Source organism: Rhincodon typus, chromosome 4 (assembly GCF_021869965.1).
Source record: "Rhincodon typus isolate 14 chromosome 4, sRhiTyp1.1, whole genome shotgun sequence".
In the NCBI taxonomy this organism is placed as follows: domain Eukaryota; kingdom Metazoa; phylum Chordata; class Chondrichthyes; order Orectolobiformes; family Rhincodontidae; genus Rhincodon; species Rhincodon typus.
This window is the reverse complement of record NC_063335.1, coordinates 99,331,640-99,343,680: the sequence shown is the minus strand read 5'-3', so window position 1 is coordinate 99,343,680 and position 12,041 is coordinate 99,331,640. Positions and strand designations below refer to the sequence as shown.

At 43.4% G+C, this 12,041-nt stretch overlaps 1 protein-coding gene across 1 annotated transcript in view; it reads left to right on the top strand.

Annotated features, from left to right (window-relative positions):
* The window catches only part of col22a1 (collagen, type XXII, alpha 1), a 266,290-nt gene that overhangs the window by 227,896 nt on the left and 26,353 nt on the right, over window positions 1–12,041 (top strand). The window contains exons 28-35 of the mRNA XM_048596182.1: window positions 483–536; window positions 1,380–1,433; window positions 2,739–2,792; window positions 5,417–5,470; window positions 6,058–6,111; window positions 6,387–6,440; window positions 8,053–8,097; window positions 10,129–10,182. Coding sequence (XP_048452139.1) covers window positions 483–536; window positions 1,380–1,433; window positions 2,739–2,792; window positions 5,417–5,470; window positions 6,058–6,111; window positions 6,387–6,440; window positions 8,053–8,097; window positions 10,129–10,182 — 423 coding nt within the window. The remainder of the gene's footprint in view (window positions 1–482; window positions 537–1,379; window positions 1,434–2,738; window positions 2,793–5,416; window positions 5,471–6,057; window positions 6,112–6,386; window positions 6,441–8,052; window positions 8,098–10,128; window positions 10,183–12,041) is intronic.

Below are 12,041 nucleotides of genomic sequence, written 5' to 3'. Positions count from 1 at the left end.
ACACACACACACACACACACACACACACACACACACACACACACTCTTCCCATCCCCACTAACCTGTAACCGCTGCTCTTCACTCCCCCACTCCCCCAGCCCAGAACAATGTCCAGTCCTTTCACTGTCTTGAAATTTTCAGTTTGCAGTTGATATTTTTCTCTGCTCTGAATAGAACAAGCCAAATTCCATTCACCTTTCTTCATTGGGAGGGGTGTTTATTTCTTCAACCTCAGTAGCTGGCTTTGGTAAGATTTCACAACACCAAAATATCTGCATACTGTTGATCTGTGACCCTATCTACTTAACCACAGCAGATATAATTTGTACAAATCACTTTCATTGTGGTGCCAGCCAGAAGTAAAGGGATGCATTCTAAACCAACAATAGTCTCAATCTTTTATTACCCACTTAATGCAGAAATATTACTACATTCAAAGCCAATATCTAACACCCTGCTGCCCTTCTTCCTCATTCATTAGGGCAGTAAAGGAGATCGCGGTTTGCCTGGCTCATCTGGTGAAAAAGGCGAGCAGGTAATTTATTTTAAATTGTTTGTTAATCATATAAACTAATCCATCTGCCTATCTTTTTCTAAACTTTGTATCAAAAGTAAACCTCCTTCTGAAACTAAGGTATGCATTAAGCAGAATTCGCGATGGAATTGCTCAACTTTGTGATTCTGTGGCTCACTATGTTTTACTTTAGCATCTTCAGCAAAGCTAGACTGTTGTCCAGATTCTACTTTGTCAGGCACAAACAGATAGGATAGGCTGTCTGCCGTAGGGAATGAAAATGATCATACCTTCAGAAATTAAAAAGGAGGAAAGCAAACTTTGCCTGGGTTAGGAGACGGGTGAAATTAAAAGGAGAGTACTGTTGAATCATACTTCTTTTGAAGTTGAGTGATGGTGAATATGAATGCCAAACAGCTTTGTTTAAAGAGCAAACCTCAGGAAATTATAACAGCTTAGACAATCATTATTCCCACAATGTCTATTAGATTTTATAGTGATTATAAGATCAATGTCTGCTCCCCTCATTTAAGGTAGTCAATAGCAGAAGGGTCCAAGTGATAGAAATATCTTTTCAGGGGCTCAACAGATTCTTTGACTTCAAATTGATTATGGGTTGTTTCAATTTTAGCTTAGATCAATGGATGAATATAGTGTCTGTCCTGTGTGGTACAAACCATTGCAAGATCAAACACTATCAGCCAGCTCTGGGTTAGTAGATTTTGTATCACTGTGTGTCAGTGTCTCTAGGCTGAGGCTGATTCAAAATCACATAAGGTTGCCAATTCTGATCACTGTCAGCGATTCCTGCTCTCAACTATTTGCTTATAGTCTTCTTGACTGTGTTTTTTCTTAATTCCTTAGGGTAGTCCAGGGCTGCCTGGTTATCCTGGACCTCCTGGAATTGTCGGCCAACCTGTAAGTATAAATTAATATCTGTTGGTGATAGCGTTTTAATACTAATACAAATCAGATCCTGGCTTGTTCCATGAGGTATTCATTAGACCTCATTCTGGTGTACCATCCAGACTTTAAGTTTTCTAATTATCAGAAAGATATATTGCCTTTGAGAGAACACAGAGATCAGCAACCAGAATGATTCCCAATCTCAGATATCTGAAGTAATGAGTAAAACGTAAGGAAATTCAGCATCTTTTCTTTGGGCAAAGTGAAAGTACTAAAATGATTAAGTTAAAGTAATTGAGAACAAGGAGGTGTACAGGCTATTGATGCCTACTGTACACATGAAAAACACTAACTAATCAAAGGAATATCAAGGTGGTAACAACATCACTCCAGTGGAGGAGCTGAAATCCTAGAAGTGAGGAAGAGATAAGAGTAACTTTTAAAATACATTCAAAAGAGTACTTAACAAGGTGATCGATGCCCCCTGGTTGAACTTAATATATGTTCACATTATGTTCACCAGAGTCACAACTGATCAATGTTAATGGTTTATATTGTTCATTGTGTATAAGCCATGGATAGGATTTTCCCAAAGCCACAGTCGTCTGGCCACCAAGATCAAAAGTGGGAGGGACCAAGTATATGATGGGAACATGTACAATATTTTATTGACAGCAGACAATGAAGAGGCCGTTGGTGGATGAATGTCAAATTGAGGATATCAGCCTTACCCGCTCCCAACCCCTCACTCACCAGCTGTCATCAGAAGGCCAGAAGTCTCAGAAGCATCATCAGTAGAGGTGAACACTACTGAGACTGCAAGAAGAAGAGGGCATCTCTGTGCTGAGGGGGGATATGAAACAGCATGAAAGGAAGGCCAAGCATATTGGCACTGTGTGAACCCCTGGCATCCTGGACACATGACACTAGCCCCTCTTGGCTCTGATATAAAGAGGTTGGGATGGTGTGAGCGAATTGGGCCTTACCCAGGCAGTTCATCGAATCAGTTAGCCACACACCTCATGTCAACAGGCTAGTCCACTACTACCACTCCCATGGCTGTTAATATCCTGTGCCCCTGCCCCCTTCTGAGGCCTTTTGCTGTCATTTTACAAGATCTGCAGTCTCCCAGGCTGTCTTTAGAGGATAGGTAAACATCTAACTGCATGTGTCTGAATTGGTTCAGTGTGAAATTTGAAACCTGTCACACACACATTAGGTTTGTGCTGAGACTTTTCTTTGGACCTGCAGCCAAACCTCTCTTTACAAATGACATAAAGGGCATGAGCTCAGCAGCACGGTTTTATTATTCCTTAGGGAGCTGATGGCATTCCGGGATCATCTGGTGCCCCAGGGCTGCGAGGAGAGAAGGTAAGATTACCTGTGATAACACAGTGTGGAGCTGGAGGAGCACAGCAGGCCAGGCAGCATAGAGGAGCAGGAAAGTTGATGTTTTGGTTCGGGACTCTTCTTCAGAAATGGGGAGGGGGGAGGGAGCTGGGAACTAAATAGAGGGAGGAGGAGTGGGGCTGGGGAAGGTAAGTGGGATGGTGATAGGTGAGTGCAGGTAGGGAGTGGTGGGGATTGGTCAGTGGGATGGGTGGGCGGATAGATGGGAGAGAAGATGGACAGGTTGTGTCAGGTCAAGGAGGCGGAGATGAGAGGGAGGGTTGGACATGGGATGAGGGTGGGGTGGAGAGATTTCTAAAACTGGTGAATTCCATGTTTAGGCCATCAGGCTGTAGGCTCCCATGGCTGAATATGAGGTGCTGCTCCTCCAGTTTGCGGGTGGCCTGATTGTGACACTGGAGGAGGCCCAGGATTGACATGTCACCAGAGAGCAAGAGGGGAAGTTAAAATGGTTGGTGACTGGTTGTTGTTTGTCGCATACAGAGCATAAATGCTCTCTAGGAAATGGTCTCCGAGTCTGTGTTTGGCCTCACCAATGTAGAGGAGGCCACATGAGCAGTGGATACAGTTGACCAAGTTGACAGATGTACAGGTGAACCCAAACAAAGGTTTGTTTGGTGCCTTGGATGGAGGTGAGGGGTGGAGGTGTAGGGGCAGATGTAGCACTCCCCACGGTTGCAAGGAAAGGTGCCAGATGTGGTGGGGTTGGTTGGGAGTGTGGAGCGGATGAGGGAGTCACGGAGAGAGCAGTTCCTACAAAAGGCAGATAGGAGTGGGAGGGAAATATCTCTTTGGTTGTGGGGTTGGATTGTAGGTGGCGGAAGTGGCGAAGAATGATACATTGGATGCGGAGATTAGTGGGGTGATATCTGAGGACAAGGGGGATTCTGACTTTATTTTTGTTGGGGGGGAAGGTGGTTGAGGGCAGAAGTGCTGGAAATGCAAGAGATTCAATTGAGGGCATTTTTGATCACCAGAGGGAGGAGGTCGCTGTCCTTGAAAGAGGAGGACATCTGAATGTTCAGGAGTAGAATGCTCCATCTTGGGAGCAGATGTGGTGGAGGCGGTGGAATTAGGAGTAGGGGATTGCATTCTTGCAGGAAGGTGGGTGAGAGGAGGTGTAGTCTAGGTAGCAATGGGAGTTGGTGGGCTTAAAATAGATATCAGTTTTGAAGCAGTTTCCAGAGATGGAGACTGAGAGGTCCAGGAAGGAAAGAGAGGTATCGGAGATGGTCCAGGTGAATTTGAGGTTAGGGTGAAAGGTGTTAGTAAAGTTGATGATTCGGGCTCCTCGTGGGAGTAAGAAGCAGTGCCGATACAGTTACCAATGTAGCAAAAGAAGAGGCGGGGATAACAGCGGAAAAGGGATTTGACTAGATGGGGAGGAGAAAACTTCAGAAAAAAAGAATGGACCTGTTCCAAATCCTAGGCTGATTTGTGGCACATTTTAGGAGAAACACTGTTCTACCTAGTTCATCACAGTCCAATCCCATGCAAATTCAAAGCTCAACCAAACTGCCTGTGACTGTGGAGAACACCATGACATCCTCCCATTCCAGTAGCATATGTGAATGCTTTGGAGGAGTTAAGGATAAACGAAGAGAAAAAGCAGTATTATTAGAAATAACTGGTTTATGTCAGGTTTCTTTAAATAAATGACTGAGGAAGAACTGGAAATTTACAATTGTCCCATCCAGCGCTGGTAAATAGAAAACAAATACTTTGGTTGTGGAGATATGGGAGGGAAATTTAACCCTCCAATGCAAAGACACAGTTAGTGCAGATTGAAAATGTTACCAGAGGCCTGCTTCATTTTAATGGTCAAGCTATTTAAAATGCACAAGGGATCTTTCTGGCTCTAGAGGCATAAAAGCAAAATACTACGATTGCTGGAAATCTGAAATAAGCGCACAGAATGCTGGAGAAACTCAGCAGGTCTAGCAGCATTTGTGGAGAGAGAAAGTAAGTTAATTTTTCGAGTCTGGTATGACTCTTGTTCAGACAGAACAAGAAAGCTAAAATCGTACCACCCATTGCTGATCAATCTGTGCCCTCCAGATTTCCTCCAAACGCCATTTTAATATTGAATCTAGACTCAAGTCCTCAACCATCGATTTCCTGGTTGCCTTGCTCAATCAGCAAATTGACCAACTGACATTTCTCGCTCAGAATAATTAGTCAGCTAAGGTCTGACCCTGAATCTGGATCAGGCATCATGCTGATCCCATCGTTTCATCCACTCACCCATCCAAATCACACCCAAACAACAATCAGGGTTACATTGGATGCAAACAATTGTACACGTACTTAGGAAAATAATTTATAAAACTTTTAGAAATTAAGGACAGCCTAGTTTAAATGATCATTTTAGGTGAGTAGTGATATTGTTTGAGAACCTATTCAGTCGAGCAATGATATATCTCTGACAAATATAAGGTGCAGACACAATTAAAGTGGGGTGTTACTTGGAAAGAAATGAGATAGTGTGAATGAACAGACAATCCAATCATTTAGTATAATTATCCATTAACAAAAAGAAAAGGATTCTGGACAGTGTTAACACTTGAATCTGTGGATATTTCCAGGGGAAGGAAGGTGCTCGAGGAAATCTGGGACCTCCTGGACCATTAGGGCCACCTGTAAGTAGTAGTTTTCAATCTAATGTTGCTTGGGGAAAATGTCAGCACTATCGCCTAAACCTCCCTCACAGCAATACCCACCTGCCTCTCCCTTGACTAATTCTAAAATGTTTCCTCTCTAATTTCTTTGTCTCTCCTTCCAAAAATTCTTGTGCTCTTTTATTCATTCTTTTCCAGTCAACTTAACCTTTCGTTGTTTCACTAGTCCTCAGCTTCCTCTCTGTTCTCTGATGGTACTCAAATATTCTTTGCTTTATTTCTTCTTGCTTGCTGTCCCTCAGCTCTGCTTCTTTTTCTCTTAGTGATCACATCCTCATTCCTCCTCTCAACCAACCAATTTTGCTGTCTTTGCAAAATCTGCTGATTTTTCAAGCTACTGCTCCCAATCAAGCATGTGCTCCTGGATGAAGTGATTTTTTTTTAGGATCTTAACAGTGAGGGGCTAATTCATGCAGTGCTGTCAATGAACAACTGGGTGCATTTTATTTTCGCATGTATGGAATTAGTGAACAAGCTCTAGGAGGAATGTAGTTGAAGATTTCTGTGCCTTGGAATGACTAAGAAGTCAACTAATGTTTTATTCACAGGGTCTTACTGGCAAAGCTGGAAAGGACGGGAAACCTGGACCTGCAGGGGAACCAGTAAGAAACTAAAACAATCTTTTTATTCTAATCAGTTAGTAACTACAAATAGGGTATACTCATTATCGCACAATGGAAACAAAATCACTTGATGATTTAAGTGCAAGTCATCCTATGGCCAAAATTCTTTTCAAGTGTTTGTAATTCGCAGAAGTTGAAGTTCTGTTGAAATTTACATCACGTTTTGGGTTCTATCTGATTTTAATGGGAAATCATTTGAGGGTTTTTATTTCATTGGCAAACGTTATTCAACAGCCTTGGCTTCTGTATTTCAGGGCCGGCCGGGAAACCCTGGGCCTCCTGGCAGGAGTGGCCTCCAAGGAATGCCTGTAAGTATGGAATCTCTAATAGTGTGTAACATATTTCGGAGCAGTACAAAAGCAAAACACTGTGGATGCTGGAAATCTGAAATAGGAAGCATAAACCGCTGGAACTATTCAACAGATTTGCCAGCATCACTGAAGAGAAAAAACATTAATGTTTCATGTCTGTTATAGTCAAGTTTTCTGCTTTGTTTCGACCAGTTTTCAAACCAATGTGCATAGGCATATTCAAATTGTGTAATGCTGGATTGATGGGAATCATCATTTTTCTTTTGTAATTAGTACTAATGTAATGCTGGCTGAAGGATAGCAATGTGTTGTTGAAATTCATATGTGCTATATGGCATTACATCGGACAAGGTCTCATTTAGGTAGAGCAAGTGATCAAAAACCTACATGATTTCAATCTTATCACAATTCAGCACTCCCTTTAATTTTCCCAATTGTCTCCTGATCCAAAAGCCTGCACTAATATGTTCCTCATTCAGAATGTGAATGGGAAAGCTACCTGTTGCTAGTGGCCCAGGAGACATTTTGGTTTATTTCTTTGTGGGATGTGGGTATTGCCAGCTAGATTAGCATTTACCACCCATCCCTAAATACCCCTGGGGAGGTGGTGGTGAGCTGCATTCTTAAACTGCTGCGGTTATTGGGGTATAGGGGCACCGACAGAGCTGTTAGAAAGGGAGCTTTCAAGATTTAACTTTATTCAATGAATGATGATATAGTTCCAACTCAGGGATGGTGCATCAGGGGACGGTGTTCCTGTGCTTCTGCTGCCCTTGTCCTATGAGAAGGTAGAGCTTGTGGGTTTAAAAAGTGCTGTCGGACGCACCTTTGTGTATTACTGCAGTGTATCTTGTAGATGGTACACACTGCTGCCACTGCGCATCACTCTTACTGATACTGTCATGGAGGGTGCATCTGGGACAAATAAATTGGAGTGGATAAGGTTCAGTAGAATTATTTTCCCTCTATCAGTTCTTTAATCACTCTCCACAAACTAATTCAAGCATTTATATCCTTTAGGACTCAACCAACTCAGTCAGTGTTGGTGCTGCTGGGGAACTTTTGGTGATGGACACTGAAATCCCCACCTAGCATACATTCTATGCCCTTGCCATCCTCAGTGCTTCCTCTATGCAGTGTTCAGGTGTGCTGATTCTTCAGCCAAGCAAGGCAGGGAAAATCCTTATACACCTAAGGAGGCAAATAAAAAGGGCTTAAACTCCTTACCATAGACATTATTGAGATTATTTAAGAAAAACTGTGAGATGATAGTGGGCACTCGAAAACACATGGTCGTTGGCAGGGTTGTTCTCGGCTTGCAGTTTGTGGAACTGAAATAACAGTAATAAAGCTATTCAGATATCAGAGATTACTAGAATATTAACTTTAAATACAAAGTTAAGCAGCTTATTATAAACAGCACATTTCTAGATTGTAACACTTGAGGATTTCCATCATAACCAAATCCTTTGACTTGTCTTCACAGGGGGAAAGTTGGAAAATATTTGAAAGTTATATATCACACCATGTTTAAATGAAAGATATTTGGAACAATCTCTATATCAAGTGAACTGTATGAATTATTGATTTATACTTCTCTTTTACACAGGGCTTCAAAGGCTCTAAAGGTGCTCCTGGCCCAATTGGTCCAAGAGTAAGTATTGAAAATATCAATCAAGCAGAAGGTTGAAATACAAAGGGGCATTGTTAAGCACTGCGTTTATAATTTTAGCATATTATTATCGTACCATGTACAAATATGTTTGAAAGCGCAGCCACTGAGCCTGAATGAATGATGGAGTGGAAATTCTCTTCGGATTTTCTGTCAGAAAAAAATGAATGCTATCTTGTGAGACCTCAGCAAGTTTCTTAACTTTATTTCATTTACTAAGCAACTGCATAAGATATAGGCCTACAGAAAAGATGGCAATATATTAAAATGGTTTGGCAAATGGCTGTCAGTGGATAGCAATTAGACAATTGGCAACAGATTACTCAGGAAACGCCGCAAGTTTCAGTGCTAGGTTACTGGCAGTGAAATTCACCCATGCCAGCTGCTCAATTGGATACCATTTTTCACATGACCCATCTTTGAACTGAAATTCACAGAGCAATAGTTCATGACTTGTTTTCTGGTCACACTATAGTGTTTACTTGATTTGAAATTTAAATTCTTGGTGTTATCTTACACGTTGATTGCAAGTAACAACTCACACATGGAATGTTCACGTTATGCATTAATGATCTGGACAAAGGAACTGAAGGCATTGTTGCTAATTTTGCAGATGACACAAAGATAGGTGGAAGGGCAAGTAATGTTGAAGAAACAGGAAGGTTGCAGAATAACTTGGACAGGCTAGGAGAGCAGGCAAAGAAGTGGCAGACTGAATACGATGTGGGAAAAGGTGGAGGGTATGTAATTTGGTGGAAGCGTAGAGGCATTGACTACTTTCTAAATGGGGAAAGGCTTCAGAAATCTGAAGCACGAAAGGATTTAGGAGGCCTAGATTAGGATTCTCTTAAAGCTAACACACAGTTAACTTTAACACAGTTTCATTTGGCAGTTAGGAAGGCAAATGTAATGTTAGCGTTCATTTTGAGACGGCTAGAATACAAGTGCGGAAGATGTACTGGTGATTCTGTATAAGGCTGTAGTCAGACCACATTTGGAATATTGTAGCAGTTTTGAGCCCCATATCTAATGAAGGAGGTGCTGGCATTGGAAGGGGTCAAGAAGAGGCCCACAAGAATAATCCCAGGGATGAAGGGCTTGTTATGTGAGGACTGGTTGAGAACTCTGGGTCTGTACCTGATAGAGTTTAGAAAGATGAGGGGGAATCTGACTGAAACTTATGAAATACTGAAAGGCCTGGATAGAGTGGAGGTGGAAAAGATATTTCCACGAGTAGGGGAGACGAACCCAGGGCACAGCCTCAGGGTGAAGGGATGACCCTTTAGAATTGAGATGGGGGAAAATTTCTTCAGCCAGAGGGCGGTGAATCTTTGGAACTCATTGTCACAGAGGACCATGGAGGTCACGTCATTCAGTATCTTTAAGATGGAGGATCATTCTTGTGACTTTCCTCTGGGCCTTCTCCAAGGACAGCACATGCTATGAAGTGCTTAAAATTATACTTTCCCATAATTCCAATATCAACGTCAGAATTTGAAGTGCTAAACCCAAAAATAAAATTCTTCCAACTGTTTAAACAGCTCAATTTAAGTTGAATTAAGTTTTTGACTAATACCCTTGAGCTTACAGAAATTCATGGACAACATATTTGTTCTAAATAAGTAAAAGCAGTTCAGATAACTTCTTGCTTCTGATGAATTGTCATTGAGTAAAATATTAATGACTGGCATCCAAGTGTATATCTGGGTCCATCGATATGGTCCACGGCTTCAGGGGGCTCAGTTTGATAGCAGGGTCTAGCTCAGGAGCGATACCAAAACCTTTGATTCTGTCCTTCAATGTGCTAGTATCTTGTGTTGTTGTCTCATTGGAAGTTGCAACATTGGAAGTTAGTGGTGATTTAAAAATAACTTTTTAGCCATCGATAATTGATTGATAGACCTAGATCAAGTCTGAGCTGAAATGATGGGTAATCCTCTTGCAGCTACATGTAAAGAGGAATTAAGAATGTGTACAAGACCTTTAAAACTGATTTCCATCCTTTCATTCCAGGGGGAAACAGGAATTGCTGGGCCACCAGGCCAGCCAGGCTCACCTGGGAAAGATGTAAGTTTCTAAAATAACTTTTAGTATTCCTAATAGAATTAAAAATATTTTTCCAATATGTTATCCTTTACAGTGCATGCATCACACTATGACATTGTAGCCAGTTAAGAACTCAGGCATATTTGATTTGCAATCATTATGCATCTTTTACCTCATTTTTGGATAATTTATGCTACTATCAGTTACAACACAAAGTATGCCCACACACCAGAATAGCAATCTTCATGATAACGAGCGTGGATGTTTGGAACAGCTCCGTCAATCTACTTGTTAGAACATCGGCCAAGTTTCAGGTCCATCAGTCGGGAAATAAGCTGCCATCAGGCTCCCATCCTTTGAAGGGATTAACCCTCAAGATTGTCAGAAGCTGCGGACTGAGCAGGGTCAGCCATGCCACTGGCAGCAATGGCCACTAGTAGGATTGCAGCTAGCCGAGAAACGTATACAGCAATATGCACCACCCTGTCAGCAAGGCAAATGGGAACGGGATCAGGCAATGCGGCACGTTGAGGGAGGTGCCACAAGTATTCGTTTCTGAGGAAGGTGGGGGTGATGGTAGTGTTGCTGCAGAGGTGGCCACTGACACAGGAGAGCTCTCTTTAGGCCACACAGTGCCCAATTAAGATCCCTTTCCCCTCATCCACACCCCTAAACAATATAGAGTCCTCTAGAGATAGTAGGAACTGCAGATGCTGGAGAATCCGAGACAACAAGGTGCAGGGCTGGATGAACACAGCAGGCCAAGCAGCATCATAGGAGCAGAGAGGCTGACGTTTCGGGCCTAGACCCTTCATCAGAAAAGGGGGAGGGGAAGGGGGTTTTGAAATAAATAGGGAGAGAGTGGGAGGCGGATAGAAGAGGGATAGAGGAGAGGATAGGTGGAGAAGAAACAAACAGGTCGAAGAGGCGGGGGTGGGGCCAGGAAAGGTGAGTGTAGGTAGGGAGTTAGGAAGGGGATAGGTCAGTCCAGGGAGGACGGACAGGTCAAGGGGGCGGGATGAGGTTGGTCGGTAGGAGATGGAGGTGCGGCTTGAGGTGGGAGGAGGGGATAGGTGGGAGGAAGAACAGGTTAGGGAGGCAGGGACGAGTTGGACTGGTTTTGGGATGCGGTGGGGGGAGGGGAGATTTTGAAACTTGTGAAATCCACATTGATACCATTGGGCTGCAGGGTTCCCAAGCGGAATATGAGTTGCTGTTCCTGCAACCTTCGGGTGGCATCGTTGTGGCACTGCAGGAGGCCCAGGATGGACATGTCGTCTAAGGAGTGGGAAGGGGAGGTGAAATGGTTCGCGACTGGGAGGTGCAGTTGTTTGTTGTGAACCAAGTGTAGGTGTTCCGCAAAGCGGTTCCCAAGCGTCTGCTTTGTTTCCTCGATGTAGAGGAGGCCACATCTGGAACAGTGGATACAGTATACCACATTGGCAGATGTGCAGGTGAACATCTGCTTGATGTGGAAAGTCTTCTTGGGGCCTGGGATGGGGGTGAGGGAGGAGGTATGGGGGCAGGTGTAGCACTTCCTGCGGTTGCAGGGAAAAGTGCCGGGTGTGGTGGAGCTGGAGGGGAGTGTGGAGCGGACAAGGGAGTCACGGAGAGAGTTGTCCCTCCGGAAAGCAGATAAAGGTGGGGAGGGAAAGATGTCTTTGGTGGTGGGGTCGGATTGCAGATGGCGGAAGTGTCGGAGGATGATGCGTTGGATCCGGAGGTTGGTGGGGTGGTACGTGAGGACGAGGGGGATTCTTTTTTGGTTTTTATTGCATGGACGGGTTGTGAGGGATGAGGTGCGGGAGATGTGGAGGGCGTTCTCGACCACCAAGGAGGGGAAGTTACGGTCCTTGAAAAACGAGGACAACTGAGATGTA